Source organism: Rhipicephalus microplus, chromosome 8 (genome assembly GCF_043290135.1).
Source record: "Rhipicephalus microplus isolate Deutch F79 chromosome 8, USDA_Rmic, whole genome shotgun sequence".
Classification (NCBI taxonomy): domain Eukaryota; kingdom Metazoa; phylum Arthropoda; class Arachnida; order Ixodida; family Ixodidae; genus Rhipicephalus; species Rhipicephalus microplus.
The window spans coordinates 48,298,354-48,326,178 of NC_134707.1; the positions used below are offsets into that span (position 1 = coordinate 48,298,354).

A 27,825-nucleotide genomic window follows, 5' to 3' on the forward strand; every position below is an offset into this window, starting at 1 on the left:
AGCTCGAGACTGCGTTGGTGACAGAGCAAGAGAAAAGGAGGGCAATGGGAGAAAGGCAGATGTCCGCCGAGGAAGCACTAGCCAAGGTGAACAGAGGAGTGGCCTACGGAGAGAACAGTAGAGAACCGGCAACCAGAACGGCGGAGAAGAAAGAGCAAGCAAGTTTGGAAAAAACAGGTTCAGCCGGTTCAATTGTCGCAAAGCCCAGCTTCAGCGAAGTAGTGGTGGGGCTGGGAGGGGACAAAGTAGCCGGCCTCACAGGTACAAGTAACCCCCAGGTGCAGGACGCTCAAGCTGAAAAGTCACAGCTTGTTATAATAGCAGGGGACTCGAATTTAAATCGATGCACTGAAGTCATCAAAGAGAGAGTAAGAGGTGACAAGAGGGTTGCAGTAGGGGCGTTCCCAGGACGCAAGCTGGAAACAGTCATGAGGCAAGCGAGCACAAAACTCAAAACTACAGCTGATAGACGAAACCTCGTGATAAATTCAGGCAGTTTAAACGATGTCCTAAATCAAGATACAGCAGCACTAGCAACTACACTGGCGAAAGGCGTCGATGACATGCGCGCCACTTCTCCTCAGGTACAGGTAGCGATATGCAGGATACTGGAGGTACCGGTGCGTGACAGCAACCTGCAATGAGTGGTTGTCAACGCAAACCAAGAGATATGGCGGATAAGTCGAGAGGAAGGCTTTGAGGTGGTGGAAATAAACAGAGAGGAACATAGGTGGGTAGATTTCAACGAGACAGAATTCACTTCAATGGGCGGCTAGGTCATGAGGTGGGTTGGCGATTTGCAGGACGCGCAGTAGCTTTTTGGCGGGCAAGCGGGCACTTCGGGGTGCAGGATAGCTAGTAACGAGGAAAACAACCTGGGAGACTCTTTGACAGGTGGCATGGACAGATACGATTCCAAAGTGGCACCAGTATCTAAGATAAGTAGAGTTCGGGGCAGAATTGGACGTAGCCACGAGCGCCGAGCCAATTCAGACATAAGATATATTAACATGCAGGGTGGTAGGAACAGGTTGAAGTGGGAAGAGATAGAACAGCTAAGGGAGGAGAGGGCGATGGTATACGGTTTTGTAGAAACACATCTCAGGGACATGGAACAACCTCCTATCAATGCGGACTACGCATGGGAATATTGTAATGGAACAGAACGCAGCAGAAAGGGTGGTGTTATTGGGGCATTCATTCATAGAAGTACAGACTGGCAAAGGGTCAAGCAGGAGTGCAAGGAACATTTATGGCTAAAAGGGAATGTGGCAGGGAAAATGACACCCCTTGGTTTTGTGTACTTGTGGACGGGAAAAAAGGCTATAGAGGAAAACCAGGCAATGGTAGAGTGTATATCAAATGACATTCAGTAGTTAGGAGGAAAGTGCGAGATAATTATACTAGGAGATATGAATGCACACATGGAAGATATAGATGGGTATACCGACCAGACAGGCATAATAATCATGGATATGTGTGAATGGCTTGATTTGACCATTTGCAACAGTACCGGGAAGTGTGAAGGGCAAATAAAATGAGAGGTAGGAAAGATTCAGTCGAGGATTGATTTCGCACTGATGTCACATAGGATGTATGATATGCTCAGGGAAATGCACATAGATGAAGGTGGCTCCAGAAGTCTGGGTAGTGATCCCAAACGTATCAAGCTAAGGTTTGCAAGAGCAGTGAAAGTGAGAAGGAGGCAAGATGAGCAACTACAGGAAAATTTTCATTCAGAAAGGCAAATTGAAATAGCCACTAAACAAATTGAGAAAGTAATCACTGAGGATAATAAATCAGTGGGGACATACACGAATTTAATTAGTCTGTTTGAGCTAGAGCTTTCTAAGGCACTTGACAAGTCACCCCGGAAAAAAAGACACAAATCGAAAAGTTGATAAGATGAGGAAGTTAAGAGTGTCATAGCAAAACGTCAGGAAGCCTCTAGGGAACACAGACATGCTAAGCAGTGGGGTGAACCGACAGATGATGTTGAAAGTAAATGTGAAATCTTTTTAAGCTTTATAAGGAATGCATGCCTTCTGATCAATGAAAAGATTAGAAGAAAGGGAGCTCAGTGGCTGGCAGAAGTACATAAAAAAAGATAGAAAGGCAGCTGCGAAATTTCGGAACCATCTAAACTCCCTAAGAAATGAGACGAGCCTAGAACAGAGGTTTATAACTACAGCTCAAGGTGCTAGGCTAGAAGGGGACGAAGCTATTGAATATATAGGAACAAGGGTGACAGAAAATATCCAAAAAAGAAGTGCTTTATGCACCACATTAGACAAGGATGAATCAAGTGGCGCAATGGCTCCATTTTCACAACAAGAGTGGAAAGAGCTGACAAAAGGGTTCCTAGTAATACATCAACAGGCCCAGATGGCATTCCAATTGTGCTGATAAAGACATTAGGTCCGAAGTCTAAGCAGGCTTTGAGAGAGGCAGTGAGCAAAGTAATAATCGATAGAGAAGTTCCCGATGGATGAAAACTAAGTAGGATAAGCATGATCTATAAAGAAAACGGGGACAAAGCTGGCATAAACAACTACCGTCCTAAAACAGTGACATCAGTGGTCTACAGGCTGGCGATGCAGATTATAAAAGAAAGACTGCAGGCATGAATGGAGGATGAGGGGTGCTGGGAGAACTGCAGAATGGGTCTTGGAAACACAAGTGGTTGGATGACAATCTGTTCTCACTGACGCTGTGCATCGAAATAGCAGAAAAGGAACACAGGCCCTGTGGCTAGCATTTCATGATATCAAGGGAGCGTACGATAGCGTGGTTCAAGAGGAATTGTGGGGAATACTGGACACACTAGGCGTGGAAGATGTATTCACTAATCTTTTAAAAGATATCTATAAAGGTAACAAGTTAATTATTAAGTGAGAAAAACAGGTATTCGAGCTTGCAGAGGTAAAACAGGGGCTTAGGCAGGGGTGTACCCTGTCACCCTTATTATTGATAATGTACCTACAAGGATTAGAGGCCAAATTATAGGAAAGTGGACTGGGCTTCAACCTCTCTTTCGTCAAACAAGGAAAACTCATTGAACAGGCACTACCAGCATTGATCTATGCAGACGATATAGCGCTAATGGCTGACAACAAGGAAGATTTGCAGAGATTGATGGACATCTGCGGTAATGAGGGAGATAGGTTAGATTTCAGATTCAGTAAACGAAAATCGGTAGTTATGATTTTTATTGACAATGAAGGTAGTAAGATTAGAATACAGGAGGTCACGCTAAAGATAACGGATAAATACAAATAATCTGGGCATATGGATAAGCAACGGGGCCGAGTACCTAAGGGAACATAAAATATACGTGTCGACTAAAGGAAACAGGAATGCAGCGGTAATGAAAACAGGGCACTGTGGAATTACAATAGGTATGTTGCGAGAAGAATATGGAAAGGGGTCATGGTTTCCGGTCTCACGTTCGGCAATGTGGTCTTGCGCATGAGTTCAGAAGTTCAAGAAACATTAGAAATAAAGCAACGTGAAATAGGTAGGCTTGCCATAGGAGCTCACGGGAATACACCAAATCAGGGAGTACAAGGTGATATGGGATGGACATCATTTGAGGGCAGGGAGGCTGGCAGCAAGATAGAATTTGAGAAGTGACTGAGAGAAATGGGGGAGAAGCGTTGGGCTAGGAAGGTATTAACCTACTTGTACATGAAGAATGTCGATACAAAGTGGCAGAAGCGAACCGGAAAATTGACTAATAAATACTTGGAAAACAACAGGGGGCCAAACCAAAAAAAATTATCGGTTACGAAGAAGGTGAAGAAAGCTGAGACCAATACGTGGAGAATTGGCATGATTAGAAAGTCAGCACTAGAGATCTATCAAACTTTCAAGCAGGAAACTGCCAAGCAAAGGATCTATGATAATACTCGGGGTAGTTGTCTACTGTTTGAGGCCAGGACGGGAGTATTGCGAACCAATACATATCGGGCTAAATACGAAGGGGTAGTCACGGTGTGCAGTGCATATGGAGAGAAAGAAGAAACTGCCGAAGACTTGATAATGTTCTGTAAAGGGCTTCACACTATAGTTCAGGGTGATGGCGCAGAGTTTTTCAAAGCACTGGGGTTTAGGGACAGTGAGGGCAAAATAGACTTTAAGCGGGTAGAATTAACTAGAAGGAGGTTATCTGATTGGTGGCTAAAGTCAAGGCACGAGTGAAAATTAAACCCTTCACTGCAAAGTACGAATCCTCAACCTCACTACTTAGGGAAAATTAATAAATCTAGTTTTTCGTTCATTAAGTATTATGGCTTGGTGGCGCTGGCCGCCACCCGATCTAAAGAGTACTGTCATATCCACCCATCCATCCATCCGGTGGGTTGTCCATGCACCGCGCGCTCACCTCCTGGCGACTACGTCCACCTCGTTCTCGTCACTTCGTATAGGCACGGCTGCATGTGACAAGTTCCTACGATGAGTGTTAGGCGTGCGTACTGATATCCTCTCAAGCAATGTCACCGGCCTGTCCTTAACCCCGCTGAAGAACGCCTGATAGCTCCACGTCTGCCATTCGTGAGCGTTAGGCATTTGACTCAAGGCCGAAACCAGGGAGGCATGAAGGGGCAGGTGGTTGACGTGCCGATGAACGTGGCCACCTCTGTGCTGTCCCGGCCGAGGAACGTTATGAGCAACGCTCTCTTTGCTGTTTAAACACCATGCGCCGGCTCGGTAACGAGACTTGCTACAGAAATGATCTCTCTAAGAAACCCCCCGTGCACCTTCAAGAGAGCTCCTCTATTGTCATTCACTCTGTGCACATGGCAGTGATTTTTACTGCGTACTGTGCCTAACACTAAGCGTGCTGTTTCATATGGGTAATGTCGAGGAGAGCACACGAGACACATATTGAGCACGAACAAAATGCATCATGACCTTCGAGAATTGCAGCCGATAGAAAGAAGGCTGTCTTATGTGGAATAAACTACTAGTAGATTCCAGTTTTTGCCATGATTCTTTGATTAGTTAGTAAATGCTGATATCAACAAAACTTGAGGATTTAAAGTGACGCTTGGTCGAATAAAGAATGCGCAGCGAAAAAAAATCTACGCTTTCGATGCAAATATATATATATATATATATATACATATATATATATATATATATATATATATATATATATATATATATATATATATATATATATATATATATATATATATATATATATATATATATATATATATATATATATATACCGAAGCTTCGAACCTACAATGTGAGTCCATATTACCGGCAACATGTTGGTAATTCACTGTTATCCATTTTCACGCATTGTTAACATATATGACCTGGCTTAACTATTATTAGGGTGCCATTGCTTTACTTATTGTTCTTATTATCATTACTTTATAATATACTTGTTCAATTGCATAAAGATATGTGCCATTCGACTAACTTGCTCTATGCTGATATTTTGGACAATGGAAGTTAACGGGAATAAATATATCACATTTGACGTGGCACTTCCGGTCAATTCAATTTGAACATCAGGGACTGGCTTTTTGCATATAGCTAAAGGTCCGAATTGTCCCCACTTCCTTCGTAGCTTAGTTGCAACCATCTAGGATAGCAAAAATTGTAGGTACAAATTATATTCCAGGTCACCAGTACCGCATTTATGTTAAGGCCAAATGATAAACCCCGTGAACTTGGATGTCAATGCATATAAGGGAATGCCAGTCAGTCAAGAATATTCTCAAATTCCTCATAACAAAACGGTTAGTTACCAATCATTTTGACAAAGTCCAGTGCCCAATATTAGTAAAAATATTATTAATATTATCACTGATAATAATAATTGTTGAAATAGTCTGCACAAAGCACACTCCTGCACAATCAAAGAACATTTGAAAGAAGACGAAAACGACTGAATTAAAGATCGCTGAAATCTGATGGGTTCTACGCCTGTAGTAAGGAGCAGTATAGTAGACGTAAATGTAATGCAGTTTTTTGCCAAAACGTACAAAAATAAACGGGGCCATCTGACTTGACAGCACCACAGTGAAGTGTTTTCAGCTTTCAGAGATGCTGCAGAGAATAGAGACTTCTAGGGCCAATAAACGGTGCAGTCCTGACGTCATGTTTGTGGGTTTAGTATGAAGCAAGAGTAATTGCATGGCTAGTAACTTGGTACACTCTGTTAATAAAATTATGTCATACTCTTCCATTCCTTCATGCCACTTTGTTAATAAAATTATGTCATACTCTTCCATTCCTTCATGTTGTCACATGTACATTGCAAGCACAGCAGAAAAAACTAATAAAAATTCAATCCCCTGGCTGCTCATGTCAAGCCATATTCACCAATGAAAGCACTGACAATTCTGAGCTATTCTGCAGAGATTCACGGAGGACAAGTCTCAAACCATGTTAAGGGCATCAGTTAAAATGATGAAGTGATTTTCTGCATCCTGGCTTTCCCATCAGCAAATGCTACGGTCGGACCTACGCTTGTCATATAAATGCAATGCGTGTGTAGCAGGTGGCATCTTTAGTGATATTTCTTAACACTGATTATTTCATTATTTGTTGTTTTGAAAGTGTGGTGACATATTTAAATTGATAGGTTCGAAATTTCATCAAATGGCCATTTTGATTTCTGGCGCACGCAAGATCAAATGCTAGCATGACGACGATCATTTTCTTGGAAGCGGTGACCAGGGGCCTTAAACATTGGTGCTTAGGTCACAGTGTGTCTAGCTTGCGTCTTCCTAAAAACAGTTACCATCTGCAAAGAAGACGTTACTTCATTCGGACACTTTGAAATAAGCTGAGTGGCGCCTATTACGTGACCAGTAAAACAATCAACACAAGATATTAGCTTTCCGATTCTACGTTAGCGTAAAAATGTGGACAAGCTGTTTATTGGGTTTATATCAGGGGCTATTATGTTTCTATTCTTGTTTATGCGCCATTCTTCAAGTCACACTCTGCGGTAAGAGTAAGCTCATTCATTTTTACTTGAAGCCCTTTATTCGACGTGCTAAGCACCACATCTCTTTGGAAGGTAGCGTAAAACATACCAGCGTTATGATGTAAAGGTTGTGCCATGCTATGAATATATGTATAAATTATTTACTATTTAGCTATACATTCACTATATTCGAGGTGGATGTGTACGGGAGCCAGCACTAGCATAAAGTGATATCACTTCACGGTAAAAAATCCAGTTTTATTTCGACACAGGCTGTAATATGGCGTTTACGGAACAATAATGCTGCGCTATTGTGTACTCGCGTTACACGTTTTAACTTGGAGGGATACATGCGCGAACAAGCGAGTTCGTAATCTCACCTGAATAGAAACAATGTTGAGATGTACAAACCAAATATTTTTGGTGAAGACATATTTAGAGTCTTGTGATGTCATTGTAGCGTATCAAAACGTTGTCAGGACAGACTTACTTGTATATGACCGTTTCGCACAATCCGCCCGCTGTGCTCGCATCGCATATAACCGTAGTACTAACCCAACGACACATGTGAAATAAGTACAACTGTATAAACTAAAGCCACTTATTGAGCTGTTGGGCGTGAGTTCGAATTGTGGAGCTGTGATCGGCATCTCTCATGGCCGCACTTTTGCGAAGGGGAAACTTCAAAAAGTGGTGTGGTAGCCTGCGTTTGCACGTGTTTCTTTAGGAGCACAAATAAAAAAAAGGTTACTAGGATAGTTCTTTTATTGGTGGCAGCACCCGAGAGTGGTCCATGCCATATAAAATGGCGGGGGTCGGCCTGACCCTAGGCCAAGCTAACTCCAAGCAACTAAATACAAAGGCATCACTCTACTGCAGCCACTTCAACATCGAAAGAGCAACCCTCTCAAGACTCTAGGCCAGCTGGGCAATCAACTACTTAGAGAAACAATTGGCCCCGTATCTTCATGTAATCTGCAAAGGTCGTCGAAAGACGATAGTCTTGAGTGTGGAGAGAGTGAACAAAACATTTATTTCATGTTCTGCGCAAGAAAATTGGTGAAAGGTATTTCGGAGCCAATACGTTAGAGGGCCTTGAGCGTGCAGCGGAGGCGAACGAGCGCATCGAGGCACGTTAGCCTCGAGCGCCATCTGGCAGTTATCTCCGAAAACGAAGGAAGGCCTGCGTGCCTGCGGAGAAAGATGCGTGCATTCTTGGAGGCGATAAGGTGTAGAAGCAAAGCGACGGGCATGTGTCACAACCATGTCGTTTTAGCAAAGCGTTTGTAAAACTTGCCTTTTTGAGCCACGCGTCGCACTGTCAGCGCAGCGTGTTTAACGCTACGGTGCTTAGATTTACTTGTCTGTGCGTTCTCTAGTATAAAGGCACACATACAAAACTTCGACGTGTTGTTATCTTACCACAGATAATCGCAGTAATTACTTTTAATTGACATCGCACTCGTAAGAACGCAGATTTTCGAGCAACATAGGTGGGCGCTGCGGATGGGGTGGGTGCTGTTAAAAATAACCGGTTCGCGGTAACGGTGGACAAACAGACAAATGTACAGACAGACAGAGCAAAGCTTTCTTGTTGAAGCTCCCTAAGAAAAAATATCATCTTTAAAAAACTCTGAGGCCCAAGCCTACCCGGTCTCCATCATGAGCCCCACAGAGGGCGTTGTTGTGGTTCTTGCATGTGGCTGCACTGAGGGACAAATTGTGATTGTTTCCGGGCAATATTGCGGCCTAGTTCTTGGATAGTACTCCACTAACTCAATTATCTCCGACTATCACCAACTATTCTTGTTGTCTTTCCGTCTTTTAAACCCATTTTCCTCTTCTCAAGCACAGGGTAGCAAAGCACAGTATTCCTGCAGTATACCTTCCAGTCTTTCGTCTGCTTTTTCTCTCTTTTTCCCTCTGTGCTTCGGCTTAAAAGCACATTTGAGAAACCTAGCTGAGTGGCTCTCACCCATAGATTTCTCGGAACCGTCTCGCAGAATAATGGAACTGCTGAGGAACTTGTGGCACTGAAAGTTGTAAAATTAATAAACGTTTAGTGCCAAAAGGGTGCATTTCCTTTTTGCCTGAAAAAGAGTAGCCAGAATAAAGTTCCACACCAATTCAATCACGGCAGCTTTGTGAACGAGTCCTAACGGCAGACCCACTATCGTATTGCAGAAAATTTCGCAAAAGCTGACTTCTTCAGCATTGCGGAGGGGTTGCTCTCATTCATGTCCCACTCTTTTGGTGTCCCGTTAGTTTGTGCTGCCGAAACTTTAATTTAACAGCTTCATAGTGAGAATGATAAACGTTTCTGTAAACGTTCCACAAGCCCCTTTAAATTTTTTTTCAGTTGGCAGTGAGGACACGCTGGTCTTTCCTAAATTACTTGAAAGCCGTGACGACGTAGGGACGAAACTTATAAAAATAAACGATGATCTCACACTGAGCTTGGAGAAGAGTTCAGTCATGGGCAAGGAGTTTTTACTACGTACATATCAAGGACATGTTATGCAGCATAACTACGTAAGTTGTCAGAAAACTTGAAATTATTGATTGAGATTAACTGTGCTTTTGTGAAAAGGCCCAGCTGCCGATATTGCGGGTGTGAATTGTGGGTATGTACACCGCAATTCAAGAGCGCGTTGTAAATGAGCAGTTGGCTTGTTGGATAAGATTTTCATCGTACTTTGAAAACAATGAATAATTTATTTCGCGAGAATAATTTGTACACATCTTGGATAAGTATAGAATGATAAACAATTCATGTTTTTGGAACCTTTGTTCAATGCATCACGTGAAATCCTGCGTGACAACAACATTGGCGGCATTGCTAGGTAATACGACTTCATTGTGTTCATTGTTGCATGGTCAGTAAGTTGTCCAGCCTCTCTCAGTTCGTTCAGGTACGATAATTTTACAAGTTAGCGCTCATGATAGTTTACAGCTTCCTGAGTCATGTGCTAACGCGGTGCTGAAATAGCACCAGTGATGTGGAAATATATTAGCGCACAAGGTTGAAGGAAGGAAGCAAGTGACAGAAAAGACGCTCAACTTACAAATGCTGTTTTATTAGGCAATTCATTACACGAGAACACCTTGCATATTTACATATTATGTTGTACCAACTGGCCCAGCATTCTATTTTAGTGAGCACCAGTGAATTATGTCTGAGAGAATGCTAAATAAAATGTCTGATAATCCAAGTTTAATTTATCTTCATTGTACTGCGTTCACGGAAACCGAATCTATGCAAAAAATAAATTACTGGTCTTTCCTTGTTTGGTGCAGCTAGATGGTGAAGCTCTGGAAGAGGACCTTTATCATGATCCAAAACTATTCGCCTCAGTAATTGTGTCTGAAGAAGATGGATTGCAATTGGTACGACACCAAGTTCGTTATTTTCTGTATGTGTAATTTAGACATACCACCGAGATAACGCTTGTGACATCCTAATGCGCGGCAGAACAGGCCTTATTAGAAAGGGATTGCTGAGCTGGTTAAAATACCGATGTTTGGTGCATTGACTGCACAAAAAAAATTTATATATATATATATATATATATATATATATATATATATATATATATATATATATATATATATATATATATAGAGAGAGAGAGAGAGAGAGAGAGAGAGAGAGAGAGAGAGAAAAGCAGCCAGCATTATCAACAAGACAGAGAAAGCACCATTGCTTTCCCATTTTCTTGTTTTGCGTGTTAGCGATGACAATGTATCAAAATGCATATTCATTTGCGTCCCACACAATATGTACGTTATTTAAAGCTTGAAGTTGAGTCATTCTAAAAGTGAAGTTCATTATTCCTATTAGGAGGGTGTTCTCGGGACAAAGCTGGCTATAAAACCACTAGGTGGCCAAGGAAGATCGGCTGGATCCGGGGACGTGCCACATCTTGTCTACAAAATAGAAGACCATGATGGAGTTTACGCGGGACAAGGTATAGTTGAAGAAAATGCTACTTCGGGATAATATAGTTACTGTAGGTAGAATACAGCAGTTTGACAAGGATTTTCTTGAGTTTGGTGAAGCACATTGTAGACTTTCACTTCGCTTTCTTTGCTGAAATGACTAAAAATGCGTGGTCCACAATTGAACTTCATTTGACAATATGCAGTCTGTTGTCGAGAGCATTTTTCTGAGAAATTCCACCAGGACAGTGCTATCGACAGCAATTACGACAAAGCAATTCTATAGACGGCTAGGTCCTAGACGGTACACGCAGCTACTTTGGCACGCCCGCTCATGGCGCGTAAATTTCTTAATTGGAATGTATATTTTATCTGTATTTTAACAAGGTAGCTGCTTGAGCTGTTCATAAAACAGTGCTTCAGGCAAGAAAGACCCATTCAGTGGCAAACACGTTGAAAGAAATGGTGGCTACTGGCGATCACTCACACTTACGAAGTTTTTTTGTCGCATTGCAGAAGTACTTTTCAAGTATTATAGACGCGAAGGGACTGAATGAACTTGAATAGCAAGAGAGAAAGGAAGCATATTGCACGTGTTGCTGTATGTTACAGATCGTGCCGACTATTGTGTCACACGCAACACCAGAATAAGAAAATTGAGCATTGTATGCGAATAACGTATTTTGAATAGAACATATTGTAGAATGAAACATACAAATGAACGTTATATTGCCTTCGTTCTTTAGGAATAGCAGTGGAGGAAACGGGAAACATTTCTGAACGGCAGGACCAAAGTAAGTTCGACGCTATCACTTTAAATTTGCTTTCGAATTTTCTGATTCTCCTGGTTGTGACTTCCACTTTGCTTTCCAGATGGCGCGAGGCCCGACACTGTATATCCAGAAATGTTATTTGTAGTTGACAGCACATTCAGGGCTCAGTTCAAGACCAATTATACACTACTGAAGTATTTAATGATTACTGTGAACTCCGTAAGTAGCCTCCAGAAATTTCACTCTGCAACTGATGACCGTTTTCTGGCTCACAGCAGACACCTTGTAGGTTTACTATGCAGTGAAGTCGTAATTGTTTTATAGAGAATACTTACGATGATGTTGTTAAAATGTGGAGTTACTCTGAGAACGCGGTGACAGAAATCTCGTGAAACTAATTTTTTGTCATTCCACATATTCAGGTGAATGTGCGCTACATGACTGTATCTAGTCCTTCCGTACGACTAAAGTTTTGTGCAATGGAAATATTAACTGTAAGTAAAAATATTATTTTACACTAACCGCCTATTCTATCTAATATCTTTTCTTTTGCTTGAATTTTACGTGGCTCTGTTTTTTTACAGGTAAGTCAAGAGACTTTTATACTCCGGGAAGGAAAATATGTTCATGCACTCCGCACACTGGCAAACCTACGAGGCCATGTTCGAAACAACACGGAGAAGTACGGAATCTACGACGGCGTTTACCTCGTAACCGGGTGCGCATCTTACTATTCATTTCTGAGTGTTTTGTATTACCTTTTGATTGATCCTATAATGTTTTAGTTATCTGTGTTTTGCAGGCTTGACATGGGCGAGCGTACCTATTATGGCTGGAATGGCAACCTCTTGGGTAAGGTTCTTTTGCACACATATATGATAAGCACAGCGTGCACGTGCATCGAATGCTTCAGTGAAAAAAAAAACGGTACTTTCGAAATCGAGCGGTACGATTTCGCACACTGAATTTCTTTGGATGAAAAGCTACCCTTTATTGTCGCAAGGCCTCTTTTTAATATTACATAAGGAGTAACACACATAAACAGCTGGCTATGCTGCGTGTTTGTCAGGCTAATAACACCAACTTATGGTGGTCTGTCATTTCTAATTTTGAGGGAACTATTAAGCAAGTTTACTTTTGCCTAATGCGTGGCACTTTAGTGATTGTACGCTTATACATCTTTGACAGTAGTAAAACACCGGTCGTTTTATGTGTAATGCGTCAAAATTAACTGTTTCGAGTGCCAGTTGTTCAGAAAACGTTGAATATTTTGAACGGCAGCCGTTGCTATATTTCACAAAATATTTAAATAAGGAATGCAACAATGCACAAGACCTAATTAGGTCACACGTAATGTCACTACTGTCTAGCATGACATGAATGACTGGTTTTATAGTACAGCAACCTGAGAAAGTACACTTAAATGTCTAGCCATAAAGACAAATTATGTGTTCATATGCAACACTTCCAGGTCAAGCCAAGTTGAATATCGCTAGGCCTTCACAACATAGAATTTTTTTCTTTATACTTTCCAGAATTACTGGTAGGTTCTCGAAATATATTCACTGCCGTAATAGCCTGATAAACTACTACCCAATTAAAATACCAAAAGATACTTGGTTTTTCTGGCAAATACATTCTAAAGACAGTCATGCTTTTTCACAGGTGGGAATAACGTAAACACCTAGGAGTAAGCTAGCGATTTTGTTGATATCGATTGATTTAGGTGAAAAGGTCAGTTGACCGTGCGACGTGTATTGACAAGCGTTCATGACACATGAGAGGTTGGTGCGATAAAATTAAGCTTAATTTTTAGTATATTACGTGACGATGAAACATAGAACCCTACGTAGACTGCGTAGTCGGCTACTACAAAATAAATAACGGAGCATGTCTCTTGGTATTACAGGCTATGCATACATAGGCGGCATATGCACCTGGCAGAAAGTTGGTTATGGAGAAGACACAGTAGGAACATTCAGAGGCATCCGGATTATGGCACACGAAATCGGACACCTGTAAGATGGCCGCAATCTCTTACTTTCAAATTCCAATGTCATTCTTGAGATGTCTAGAACAAATGCTTCTACAATTTAGCTCACGGTATACTCTACTCTACGATAAATTTAGCTCAGGATAATTTTAGTTCACGAAACATTTAGCTCACGATAAACTCTACGATAAACTCTACGTTTTACATACCCAGCCCATGTACATTTCCTCATCTTGATTTCAACTACAATATCCCTCGCCCCTGTTTGTTCCCCGATCCACTCTGCTCTCTTCTTGTCTCTTAAGGTTAGACCTACCATTTTCCTTTCTATTGCTCGGTGCGTCGTCCTCAATTTAAGCTGAACCTTCTTTGTGAGTCTCCAGGATGCTGCTCCGTAGCTAAGTACAAACAGGATGCAGGTTTTATATACCTTCCTCTTGAGGGATAGTGGCAATCTACCTGTCATCATTTGAGAGTGCTTGCCAAATGTGATCCACCCATTCCTTATTCTTCTAGTGCTTCAGTCCTTGGTTGTTACCTGCCCTTAGTAGGCATAGTATTTCGCAACTTCAAGTGCACTATTACCTATCTCGAAGCGCTGTTCTATTCTGAGGTTGCTGTACATTACTTTGCTTTTCTTCGGATTAATTTTAAGACCTATTTTTCTGCTCTCATTGTCTAGCTCCGTAATGAAGAGTGGCAGTTCGTCCCCTGAGTTACGCAGCAATTCATTGTGATCGGCGAAGCGCAGGTTACTAAGGTACTCTCCATTAACCCTTATGCCTAACTGTTCCCATTCTATGCCTCTGAAAACCACATGTAAACACGCAGTAAATACTATCATTCATTCATTCATTCATTCATTTATTTATACTGTTAGCCCAGAAGTGGGCCGTTACAGGGTGGAAGTACAAACAATTATTTGCGAAAAAGAAGTACCGTACAGGTCTCGAAATAATTTCTCGGTATTATTGTGAGCAGCAACTCGAAGTTATACATAACAAGAATTGGAACACACATGCGATGCAATACATACGCGCAGAACAGCACATGACACATTTGAGGCGGCACTTTTGCACCGCTCTGAAGATTTGAAAGACAACTACTGCAGTCTCATGCAACCAACAAAAACATTTGTCACTGTTATTCAGGAAATAAACGTTTTAGATTCTGTTCAAATGATGTAAGCGAGGAACAACCAATTATAGACTCTGGCAGCATATTCCAATCTTCAATAGCACGTGGAAAGTAACTAAACTTAAAGCAATCGCTACGTGGGACTAGGGGTGGTATGTACACATTATGGCGATGTCTGGAGTGTTCTTGTGTGTTGACCTAGAAGCAATCTGCATAGTTTAGTTTAAAATGATTATGAATTAACTGGAAGGGGAATTTCAGACGCTCAATCCTCGTCCTAAGTTCAGGACTATCCAGTGCAGCTTTTTTACAAAGTTCAGTAGGTGAATGATGTCAGCGATATTTATTAAAAATAAATCTCGTACCAAGTCGCTGTATTTTTGCTATTTTATTGCAGTTTGTCTTTGTGTAAGGGTCCCAGACAATTTTATAATATTCGATAATAGGTATGACACGGGTTTTGTAAGCAAGACACTTTATATCAGATGGGGCAGTAGAAAGGTTACGTCTAAGGCTATGCAATGCCTTGCTAGCCCTGTAGCATACATTATCAATATGAGTGTTCCACCGGAGGTCGGGCGTGAACCATAACCCAAGATATTTATAGTTTTGTACACGCTTAAGGACAGCATTGCCAATCTGGTAGTTGTAATCTAGGGGTGCTTTCTTTCTAGTTATAGTCATAAAGACTGTTTTTTCTGTGTTCAAACTCATTTGCCATTCTTCGCACCAATCCTTTATTCTTTGAAGATTGTTGTTTAGATTAACTTGGTCATGTTCAGTCTCGATTCTGCTAAAAACAACACAGTCGTCGGCAAACAACCTTATCGGGACCGTAACGCGGTTTGGTAGGTCATTTATATATAACAAAAATAAAAGGGGACCCAGCACGCTCCCCTGGGCAACTCCGGAATTAACTGCAACTGCTCTAGACTGTTTATTTTTTATTTGAACAAACAGCTGACGGCAGCTGAGATAGGATGAAAACCATTTTGTCAAGTGATTATTTTGAAACGTTTTGTCAATTTTAAACAGGAGCTTTGAGTGCGACACTTTATCAAATACTTTTGCGAAATCCAAATATACCACATCAGTTTGACCACGCAAATTGATTGTTTTTGAAAGATCATGAACAAATTCGATTAACTGTGTTGTTGTAGATAAGCCTCGGCGGAAGCCATGCTGCTTCGAAAATAATAGATTGTGCGTATCAAGATAGGACATCAGGTGTTTGTTAATAATGTGCTCGAGTATCTTTGAACATGTACTGATAAGCGAAATAGGACGGTAGTTGCGCTCGTCCCGAGAGGAGCCACTTTTGTGAATAGGGGTAATTTTAGCCCGCTTCCACGCTAGTGGGAAAGAGCCACTGCGCAGGGACGACTGAAATATTTTTGTAAGGAAGCGAGCCGCCCATTCAGCGTATCTGAACAGAAATTCGTTTGGTATACCATCAGGGCCGGGGATTTTTCTTGTATTTATATTAAGTAAAAGATTTAGGACACCCTCTTCGCTAATTACCACATCATCGATCGGCCGCTGCAATGAAGACGTAGAAAACTCGGGCAAAATGCCATTATCATGAGTAAACACAGAAGCAAAAAAAGAATTGAAATCATCAACACGTTGTTGAGTAATTTCAGGTGGCCTCGGGGAGCTTGCTGGGGGAGTTATAAAGCGCCAAAACCTTGAGGGGGCTTCCTTCAAGTATTTTGTCAATGTCACATTGAAAAACCAATCCCTGGATTGTTTGATCAGACGTTTCAGTTCTTGTCTCATTGAAGAAATGCAAGCTGTTCCTTCAGGGGTACAATTTTTTGCACAAGATTTTTGTTTCCGTTTTAGTTTTCTTTTTGTGTGAATGATTTCTCTGGTAATCCAGGGATTGGTTTTACAAGTGCGTTTTCTAATCCTGGGTACATAGCTGTCTATGCACTTCCCTACAACAATTGAAAAGAAATGCCATAGCCTATCAGTGCTGCAGTCAGTGTTGTAAAGGACCTGAAATTCATCAAAGGACCTTTCAGGATAGTCCAAAATAGACACATCATCAGCCGCCATAAAATTCATTACAGTGCTAAGTGTGGGTTTACCCAAGGTGTCTGGGGACAATGCTAGGTGCGTTACTACCATTCTGTGGTCGGACAGGCCTTCTACAACTTCACAACGGCTGAGTAGCGGCAACAGATTTGGGGACACAAAAACCGAATCAAGGATAGATGACCTTGTTGTCTCTATCCGAGTAAATTCAGTGACACTTTGTGTTAGCCCGTAGCAGAATGCCAGCTCCAGTAGTTGCTCAGCACTTGCAACCTGTTCCGATCCAGGAGACTGGGATAGCCAATTATTATCCGGAAGATTGAAGTCCCCTAATAATAATACGTTATCTTGGAGGCTAAAATTAGAATCCATAAAATTTCTTAGCTTTGCGATTATGTCCAGAGAGGAATTCGGCGCTCTATAAATCCCTCCAATATACACAGTTCGCTCGCTGAACCCACACCTAATCCACAACATTTCTATGTCACAGTTATCATCCAACACTGAAAACGTAATGTTGTCTTTAATAAGAACCGCAACACCACCACATCTTCCTTGTCGGTCTTTTCTAACAATTATGTAACCTGTAGGTGTTACTTCGAAATCTGCTACATCTGTATGTAACCAAGTCTCTGTTACGACCATTATATCCGGTTCATGTTCCAGGATTGCGGCTTCAACTGCATCAGATTTATTCAGCAAACTTCTGGCGTTTACATTGATAATCTTAACAGATGCTGTTGGTCTCGATTTGCGTCTGTCAGAGCTGGTGAGACCTGGGCTAGCATACCTGAATCGCTCGTTGGTAGCCTCATTCCAGCCATAGAGAACGTTGTTTACTTTCAGTTTATCGATGATTAGTTTAACCTTTGCCCCCTTTGCTCTTTCATCCGCTGATGAAATCCATAGTTGTTTTCTGATTTCAACTACTCGTTTAGAGTAATCTTCGTTGATACTGAATTGTGTCCCCTTGAGGTTGCAGCAATTTTTCAGCATTTTGCTTTTGTCCCTGAAGTCTCCTACTTTCAAGATGACCGGACGGCTTCTTTCAGGTATTTTCTTACCTAGATGGTGAATTCTCTCAATGGAGCTACACTTTGAGCCAAGTAATTTGTCAAATATATCATCATTCACCTTACTTAAGAGTACTGCCTCATCCTCAGATTCTTCTTCTTCCACTCCGCGTACAATAAGGTTGTTGCGTCTAGAACGATTATCTAAGTCATCGATCTGCCTGGCAAGAGCCGTCAATTCACTCTCATGGCGACTAAGACTTGATTCTATCATTGTAAGCCGGTTCTGTGTTTCACCCAACCCTTCAAGTTGTTTTTCAATAGTCTGGAGCCTAACATGCATGTCGGAAATGCTGGCATCCGTAGATGTCTGCTTGGCCTGAATTTCATTGACTTTTGCTAGTAGTTTACTCTGGTTACTTAATATTTCCTCCAGCATTTTTTCAACCTCGGGCCCAGAATTTTCCTCTACGTCACCGGACAACTTCAGTAACAGGCTTACAACTGAAACACAGTCATTTAAGCAACCAAGAACAGTGTGTGGACACGGCAGCACAATCAGGCAGGTACAGTTACTACGAAAACCATACTTTCGATCACCAACCTGCACAAGTAGAGGCACGTAAGGCGACATCGTCACGGCGATGCTGCCGTGTCCACTGAAGGTCGAGACCATGGCCCTTGCTTTTATATGCTCCGGGCAGCTTGCTATCGGGGAGGCGGAGGACGTCATCGTGCTCCACGGGGGTGCGCAGTCGACGAAGTCCACGTGGCACAGCATCGTTGACGCTACTGACGATGATCTAGTTGCACAGTGGTTGAGTTCCTTCGAGGGCTGGTGCGCATTCTTCATCGGGGTTCATTGGTAGTGTTGCCCAGCGATAACATGGGCCGCTGCTGCGTCCGCGAAGAACCACGCCAAAACCTGCACAAGTAGAGGCACGTAAGGCGACATCGTCACGGCGATGCTGCCGTGTCCACTCAGGAGAGATTGTATCCCCCTGCCTTACACCCTTCTTTATCGGTATTCTGTTGCTTTCTTTGTGAAGCGCTATGGTAGCAGTTCATCCCCTGTACATTTCTTCCAGTCTGTTTATTTGTGTTTAGTTGACGCCCTGATTCCGCAGTGTCTGCATGACTGCTGATATTTTTACTGAATCAAATGCCTTCTCGTAATCTACGAAGGCTATGTATAGTGACTGGCTATATTCTGAGCATTTCTCTATTACCTGATTGATAGTATGAATGTGGTCGATTGTGTAGTGGCTTGTTCAAAATCCTGCTTGTTCTTTGGTTGATTGAATTGTAATGTTGTCTTAATTCTGGTAGAATAATTACCTTTGTAAATAACTTGTCTACTACAAAAAGCAAGCTGATCGGCCAGTAATTCTTCAAGTCCTTGTCATTTCCTTTCTTATGTATTAGGATGATGTTAGCATTCTTCCGAGATTCTGGTACTCTTTGCGTCAGGAGATGCCTTGTAAACAGGGTCACTAGTTTTTTAACACAATTTGTCCTCCATCTTTCAGCAAACATGATGTTACCTGATCCTCACCAGCTGCTTTGCGTCTTTGCATGCTCTCCAAGGCTTTTCTGACTTCTTCTATCCTTACTGGTGGCGTGTCATCTAGGTTACTGCTAGTTCTTATAATCAATACGTAAAATACGCAAACGCAATGTACAAATACGCAAGATCAATAAGTAAGTATTATGTTGTATGATCCTTTATTCGAAAATGCGTGAACACATACTTTTATAGAGGCTAGTGTTTCTTACGCAGAGGAAGAAATACCACGCTATGCACAAAAAAGACAGCCGGCTGAAGACTATCATCTTTCGATGATATTTGCAGCGAAGCCACGAATATGCTCTTCTATTTTTTGTTTTTTAATTATTATATATTATTAGTTATTCGTTGTTCTGGTACCACGGGCACGTACCGCCACTGAACTGTTTGCTTGTTAAGTTATATTATGTATGCATTGGTACGCCGCAGCATTTCCAGGGGCCACACTGTGATGGCAGTGAGTTCACAATTTAGTCGTTCAGAGAGACCAGCATGTAATTTGGCGGACCCTTTCGGGAGTAGTACGCAGAAAGTCACCATTAGGCACCCATTTTGTGTCTTTCAGGCTCGGCTGCCCGCATGATGGAACCACAAGTGGCTCGTATACTTCAGCAAGCTGCCCCTGGAATGACGGTTACATCATGAGTTACATGGAAATTGACAGCAAGAGCATGAAGTTTTCAAGTTGTTGCAACTCAATGATTTCCTGGCATGCATGGCAAGTTACTTGATTTTGTGTGAGCATTGACCAGCATAAACTGTTGAACCACCGTGTTTGTGGAGAGTTCATTTGTTCATTTGAGAAACTTGGCCTTCTTAATTACTTTCACTTCGCCAGTCTACCAGACTACATGGTCGTGCTGTTTTTTTTTTCGCCTAATCATCATGAACAGTGGGCTACACATTTAGAAGTGCCTAAACGATGCTAGCAAAGATATTACATCGGACAAACTTTTGAAAAATAAATTATGGAGCTGACTAGATTTACTGACACAGGTTTGCCCTCTCAATACAGGTCTCGATCTGGTGCCTGCCTTCTAACTGCGAGTGCGAAGCGGAAAATAAAGAAGATATATTTCACAAAGGTTTTCGCTGGCGACATAATGACCAGAGACCAGATCTGCAGGATATCATTTCCAAATATACCCGAAACCCGTTTTATCAAAGTGAGTCATTCTGTGACTTTGAACTTTAAGGTTTTTATTGAATGTTGAACATCGCTTCCGAACCATATGGGAAGTTTTGGTCACCTTAACCATAAGATTTCAAGACCTCTAATGTGAGGTAGATAACTCATAAATAATACTTCCGGTTTCGCATCAATGCTGTGAACAAAGTAATATGCACCCTAGAATAATTAAACTTCCTAAAAAAATCACAGAGCACATAGCTTGTGTCAACTCTACCACATCACGTTGAAGTCTTTCCAGCACTGACTATTATTTGGCAATCTCAGTCAATCCAGGCTGGATTTTATAACAATGGTGAAATGATTTATTACCATGTCTTGCAATGCATTTGTTTCACACGATAAGGTGTTTCGCATACGAATTCAGCAAGCTCTACAAAATCAAGCTGGCACTTTGGATAAAGAAAGCCACCGGAGGGACTCTGCAAAAGAATCTATGCACTCGACGTTTGGTTGACGACCCTTCTAATGTCCAAGTGTATGACGATGTCTTCGTTTATATTGAAAATCTTTCACAAAGGTCGTGAATCAAAAGTGACGAATTATTTTTGCAGCCTGAACATTGTAAAAGCAAGTATATGGCATGGATGGTTGAAGAGATAGCATGCTGGATCTTTCATTCGCATGTTATTGCCTTGAATGATTCAAATTCACGTTCAACGCGAGAACGCCGGTTGCATTATTTGGGCTGTTTTTGCTAACGTGTATGTGGTTGGTAGCAGCGTTATTAAGGTGTTCTGGTTAACTTATTGAGCAAGAACCACCACAAAACAATAAACCCCGCCAAGCACTTTCCCACCTTTGTCTGTGTGTTTTGCGCACTTTTTTTGGGAACAGTAGGGCTACCTGCCACCGGCACGTATCTACATCAGTGTACATTATTTAAACTGTAGATGATAATGCCAAATGGATATCCGCAGGCAGGTTGTCGCTAGTGGCGGTACATGCCAAAGAACTTGGACTAGCCAAACAACGAACTACTGTTGCACTAAATGTAAAGTAAGTCGCCATAGGCACCGACGCAAGTCACACAGAATTCGGGCAAGCCCTGCAACTTACTACGGGTTGCACTTAAGTGTAGTGACATGCACCATGCTCAAATGATTCCTCGAGATTGTTCACAATACTCTAAGAGCACACGGCCAGCCATGCAGACGATTCCTGTCGCTAGGAAGAAAAAACCATTGATCCTTCAATGTAAGCCTCACGGAAAGCATCACCTCAGTTAGACGGCAAACACAAGAACAAAATCTCAGCAACAAGTCAGATTTGTGATGTTTTTCTAGCTTTTGTGACTGATTTTACACTCCTTCCGGCTCCTTGGTTCGTTTCCGCACTAGATAAACACTTGCCGCTCTCGATACATGAGACGAAACAGCAGCTTTGACAGAATGGCAAAATCTGGGGAGTGACGTCACTGACTGTCGCGCTCACTTCATGGTACGTGTTAACGAGTTGGCGACTACGTCATGGGCCTCCCGAGTGCTCTTCGGAATTAAAACTGCCTTTGGTCGTAACGTCGAGGCAAATGAGTTTTGTTGCCGCTATTGACAAGTCAGCAGCCCCTTATATTGAGAAAAAAAAATGGTTGACAAAGACTACCACTGCTTCCACAGCTTTTTGCTTATGCGTGCGTTGCAAGATAACTAAAAAACTCGAAATATGAAAACTCTGCAGGAATGCTCACAACCATATATACTTGAGGCAGTACATTATCAAGTCATGAGTATTTTCTGGGGAAAAACTGGCATAATCGTTTACGCATGAGAAGAAAAAGCTGTTTTTTGTATTATTAAATTGTATTATGGTTGTCATGTGATACACCTGATTGCATGAGCTACTCGCCATTTTAGCCTGATTTAAATAATCAGTAAGTGTTTAAGATTTCCGGCATAATAGGATGAACAGCTCCACCCCCTCAAAAAATGTAATGGTGGCAAAACGTTTTGGCTCACTATATATAAAATACAAACAGCGGATAATAAGAAAACACATTTAAAATTATAGCAGCAATAGAGCACTAATTATTCAGCAAACTTGTTAACTTGTTGGAATAGCATAAGCAATGGTTCCGAAAATAATTTAACGGACGCATTAAAAGGATGTACTGCTAAGGGCGCAGTGGGCTAGTTTGCCACAGCAGAAAAGCTGAAATGAGTTATAGCAAGACAAGTTGTATGTCACCACTTCAATCGTAAAGCTGTTTAAACCAGCTGTAATGACTTTTGTGTGTACAAAGACTATGACCATCATGAAAAGGCATGTACTGCAGATATCGAGCAAAGGCCTATACTGAGTATCCCTGGGTAATAAAAATTAGATAGCCAATATATGGGCATAACAAAAAAATATTCAATAGACAGTTGGAGGTAACTGAATGATAATTACCCTGGTCGCAAGATTTACCATCTGCGCAGAATGCTTCAGTAGAACGTGTGACGTCCTAACGCTACGCCAGAGGAAAGGTAACCTGATATGCGAGAAGACACCAAAGAGGTGAAAGCCCTTCGCGAATCATTACATGCCTGTAGATTGATGGCAGGTGCCATATTTCGCTTTCAGCATCTGCACGTGCATGTCTTGTTTGCTGTTTAACTGGAACTTCACTGTGCTGAGAAACAACCTAGAAAAAACCTACAAGGAAACAGATTATAGACTTCAAAATAGGCCAGCTTGGTTTTTTCTAGCATTGTACTTTTTGTAAGCTTCATCTTTCTTTTTCTATCGTGTTCCTGAGCAATGTGGTATCCCAACCCCAATATGGTTTTGAAAAGAAATAAGTAATTTTCCGGCTTCTATTACACGCACGTGTCGGGAAGACTTTTCAAAAGTTCTATTCACCAGTTTTTGTGTAGTCACGAAAACGCTCACACTACATCGAAAGTTGTATATGGCTAAGAGAAACCTAAATTCGTATGGCAGCTGTGTAATGAGTGGCGTCCAGAGGCTGTGTTATCAGTTACGTTGTTCTCGAAAGCGCACGTCATTGGCTGCGTTGTGAGTGACGTCATTGCAGCCTTGTTGCTGAGCCCACGCGCAACAGTTTCTCCCACCACGCCGAGTTCGCTCGTGATGTCAGACCCTTGCAACAACGCTTCGTTGCGGCGTGAATGTGATGATTGCGGGAGCGCGTTTGCTGAGGCGAATGCCGCTTTCGGCACGAATTTCTTCAGTGGCACAATAGCTTCGGCTGCGACATTGCGAAACGCATTTAACCACTCATTACATTCCTACATGGCCGTGATCATGTGAGACAGAATGTGCGGCATGTGTGGCATCCAAGGAGTGAATGCTGATGAGTGGGGCGAGGCGTCCATCAGTCCATCCGTGCTTCAATCCGTCCATTCGTTCTTGCTTCCGTCCATCCGCGCAACCATCCGTGCGTCCATCCGTCTATACGTCCGTGCGTTCATCCATCTCTCCGTCCGTCTTCTAGTCTATCTGTCCGTCCGTCCGTGCGTCCATCTAGTGAACACTCCAAGTGCCGCCATCTCGCATCTCGCATCCCCCGTGGCACATACTCACTCCACGCGTCCATCCATCCGTCCGTCCGTCTGCAAGTCTGTCTGTCCGTCCACCCATGCATCCGTCCTTGCGTCCATCTAGTGAACAAACCAAGTACCGCCATCTCTCATCTCGCATCCCGGTGGCTACGTACGACAACGACGGAGGATGGACAGACCCACGCCTCGAGGAGATTCGCCTATAAAAAACACCGGGATAAACCTGACTAAAAGGTGTGTTTATTCTCATTAAGAAAGACGGACATGTGACCAGTAACTGCGAAATGCTGCAGCACCGTGTAGGGTTCAGCCCACCGCTAGACACCGGGGCCGCACGTTTCAGCTTTCGCTAGTTAACTATTTGTACGGAGTGAGTCGCGGGCATGCACTGCAAAATCTACTAATCTCCTTGGGAAACTTTTGGTGCTACCGCTGTTAGTCTCGCGCCGTTACTGCACCGATGGTCTAGACCTCCGCTAATGCACACCTTTTGAAATCATTTTGAGGAATAAGGGAACTGAAGCACATTTTACGTCACAGAACACTAACAAAAAATTATGGCACATCCACGAAGTGAATTATGATGAGTGGGTGAAAAAGTGGGATCATTCGTCGTTACCGAATGGGCCGAGAATAGTCGGCCCACAATGAAGCCAGGGGCTTCCGCACTACACTCTGGCATGGACGAAGTACTAGTGTAATAAATAGCATATAATTTAGGGACGGAGTACACTCTCTTTAATCTGTTTTTTTTTTCAAACCATCAACGTTGCAAGCCAGTAATGCGGCTACAACTCTTTCTCATCAGGCCCGCTTTCTGTAACTTACCCCTTGTTCACATGTGCAGCAGGAAGGTGTGCAGCTTCGACAAATTTTGATTCTCAGTAGCATTCTGTTGCTTTCTGTTGTAGCTGCTGAAGAATGAAAACGGGTTGCTTAGTTAGGTACAGACTTACAATATATTGTTGCAAGTATAAGTAGTGTTTATCCTAGTTATACATAGACAAGGAAACAAGGAACTGTGACTTCTGCTATACTAAGAACAACGTCACCATCTGTACCAAAGTGCATCGAGCAGCCGCTTGTAGTCTGTTACTTAAATCCTCTTTTTAATGGAAAGGGCATTAGGTGTGAGTAGCCGCTGGTGCTTTAGTGTTAAAGACATATTTAAGTGAATGGAAGCCTGTGAGAAGATGATACAAAGTTAGATGGGCAGAGAAGAATAATTGTGGAGATGACGTAGGTATAGCAATCAGCAAATAAGGTTGATATGCATTACATAGGAAGACATTTTGCCCTGCAGTAGGCTGTTTATGATGTTGATGCATGTGTTGATGATGATGCATTCTGCTTTAGTGCCGCGGCCTTGACACAAATTAGTGGATTCTCGCCTGCGGATTAATGGGTGTACATACGGACAGGTCATTCGTGACTTCATAAAAGAATTACGCGGCGTTTCAGGTAAACTTTAGTTGAAATCACCTACCCTGACAAGTTCTCTTTTGAATTCTTTAGGATTACAATGGCTTTGAAAACTGCATGGCAAGGTGCTTCATGCCTAAATCCGTTTACGGATACGATACATTCATGCCCACTTTTCTGCCGGACAATGCTCCATGCACAGAAAACAACGGGGTAAGATGAATGCAACATGTATAACCAATTTCGTGGATGTGTAAAGCGCAGCCATATGCAGTCAATATCAAAACGTTAAAAAAAAACTTGGTTATGAATATACACGTCTTAATAACTTGTTAAGGGATAAAAGACGCAGAATAGTCCTAAGAGATACCATTGAAGTTCGCGATAACAACTTCAGCACAGCATAAAACCTGACTTTCAGCTGAGATATTGCGAGAAAATGTTGAAATTGTGGCTGAAAGATTATTCGTTGTTTGCTCTCTACAACCGAGGCGTCTTGAAGGCTTGACAACTGTCATTTATTTTTTATAAAGGTTCGCGCAGAGCAGAAGAAAAGGGCACTATAACAGTAAGCGAGTGAGCGACAAGAAATGTTGCGGGATGCTAATCAATAGAAACCGACAGAGAGTGAACTTTGCAGAAAAAAAAGAGGGTCTGGAGCAGGCGTCAAGCTAGGTGGCGTTTGCGCCCAGTTGACACCGTAGCAGCAATAGGTCGCAAGGATGGCAGTTTGAAGTAATCGCGCGATTGCCTTTGAGAGATATGTAATCTTGCTTTACACGCTTGCAAATTTCACATTAGTAAAAATGAGTTCAGTGCTTTTGCATTCCACTCTATACAAATAGGGGCCCAGAAAACCGCCGTATGAAGAGGATTTATATACTCGATATTAAGGAGAAGTAAATATACTCCCTCCATTTTAGTTTCTTTATATTTACTCGCTTCTCACGACATTAACATCCCTAATACTTTTCTTAGATTTCTTGTCTGTGAACTGTAATTATCATTCACTCTAACCAAGAAAAACGCGCCCTTAAATTTCCTGTTTCATTAAATTACGCATAAGGGCATATGATAGACCATAAGATATTATAATGTTGCTTGCGTTCTACCACGTACCTTGTTTTTGGTGACAGTCCTTGAATAGTGACGCAAAAAGACAGTTTTTCAAGAACAGTGGTAGTAATTCAAATATAAAAATTAGAGTGGTTGATATCATCATTACTAGCTCAAACTGTATACGCAATCAAAAAGCAGTTATTGTTGCCTAACTATTTACAATTAACCTGAAAAATGCTGGTGTGACATCATTAGTTCAATATTAGTATTTTTCTTTAGCTCAGCTGAAATTAAAGTGACATAATCTTATGAGCATTCTTGCATAGCTGCAGTGTTTGTGCGGACCTTTAACTGAGCAGTCTGTACTTGCTTTGGGCTTGAAGACCTTAGGAGGCTTTATAATATGGATTAAAATACAGGATTCGAACACTGTCAGCCACAAGTAGTGCGTGGAAACTGCTAAATTGGGGAGATCTGCCAAACAGAACTGATTTATATAGATTTTATAATATTTCCCCATGTTGGAGCAAGATATAACAATTAGTAATAATTTCTGGGATTTAAACTTTCATACCGAATTGTGAAAACGAAGGACACCATAGTCCAGGGCTCCTGAAATGGAGACCACGGGTGTTCTTTAGCGAGCCAGTATATCTATGTACAGCTCATTGAAATATTCCAATCGAAAAGAAATGTAGCCGTCACACCCACGATTCGATCCCTTGACCATCGGGTGAGAACTCGAGTATCACAACCGCTAACTCACCGTTATGGAGACTACTAATAAGTTATATACAGTAACTCATGTAAGGTGTATAGGCATGAAATCTGAAAGAGTGTCTGTCATGCTTATGTTTCCAGACAATCTGCAGAAATGGCGACTGCATCACACAAAAGCTGAAGCACAGAGAATACAGACCCTACAAATAAAGTCAGTAATAAATAATAACATTACCATAATTTCTTTCTCTAGTTCACCTTGCTGCTTTGTTCTCTCATTAAGACAAGTAAACGATTCTGGTTGGTATATTTCCACGTTTATTTAGAAGCAAAAAACATTTCTCCACATAGTGCTCGAACAGCGAGCACTATGATTTTCCTCACACAGCATTTAAGCCGATCATAATCTGCAGCCATTTCCGTGTGAGGGGCTTCGCAAAGAGGCACATAAATAACGTTACTGATGCCTCGATTGTGATACAAAAGAATAAAAGATTGCGGCAAGTCCCGAGCAT

At 41.9% G+C, this 27,825-nt stretch overlaps 1 protein-coding gene across 1 annotated transcript; it reads left to right on the top strand.

The window, feature by feature from the left end:
* The first annotated feature begins 6,604 nt into the window (after positions 1–6,604).
* Positions 6,605–27,550, top strand: LOC119165396 (venom metalloproteinase antarease TserMP_A-like). Its single transcript, XM_037417576.2, has 14 exons — positions 6,605–6,976; positions 9,315–9,487; positions 10,253–10,342; positions 10,797–10,923; positions 11,641–11,688; positions 11,768–11,886; positions 12,090–12,161; positions 12,252–12,385; positions 12,470–12,519; positions 13,577–13,685; positions 19,983–20,135; positions 20,433–20,583; positions 25,625–25,744; positions 27,452–27,550. The coding sequence occupies exons 1-14, from the start codon at positions 6,889–6,891 to the stop codon at positions 27,518–27,520; spliced, it is 1,503 nt and encodes a 500-aa protein (XP_037273473.2). The 5' UTR covers positions 6,605–6,888; the 3' UTR covers positions 27,521–27,550.
* The last annotated feature ends 275 nt before the right edge of the window (positions 27,551–27,825 follow it).

Excerpts from the sequence above, each read along its gene's own strand:
- LOC119165396 (XM_037417576.2), top strand. The coding sequence starts at position 6,889 with ATGTGGACAAGCTGTTTATTGGGTTTATATCAGGGGCTATTATGTTTC. Across the intron at positions 6,977-9,314 it reads TCTTCAAGTCACACTCTGCG|TTGGCAGTGAGGACACGCTG; the intron begins GTAAGAGTAAGC and ends ATTTTTTTTCAG. Across the intron at positions 12,386-12,469 it reads GGCGTTTACCTCGTAACCGG|GCTTGACATGGGCGAGCGTA; the intron begins GTGCGCATCTTA and ends TGTGTTTTGCAG.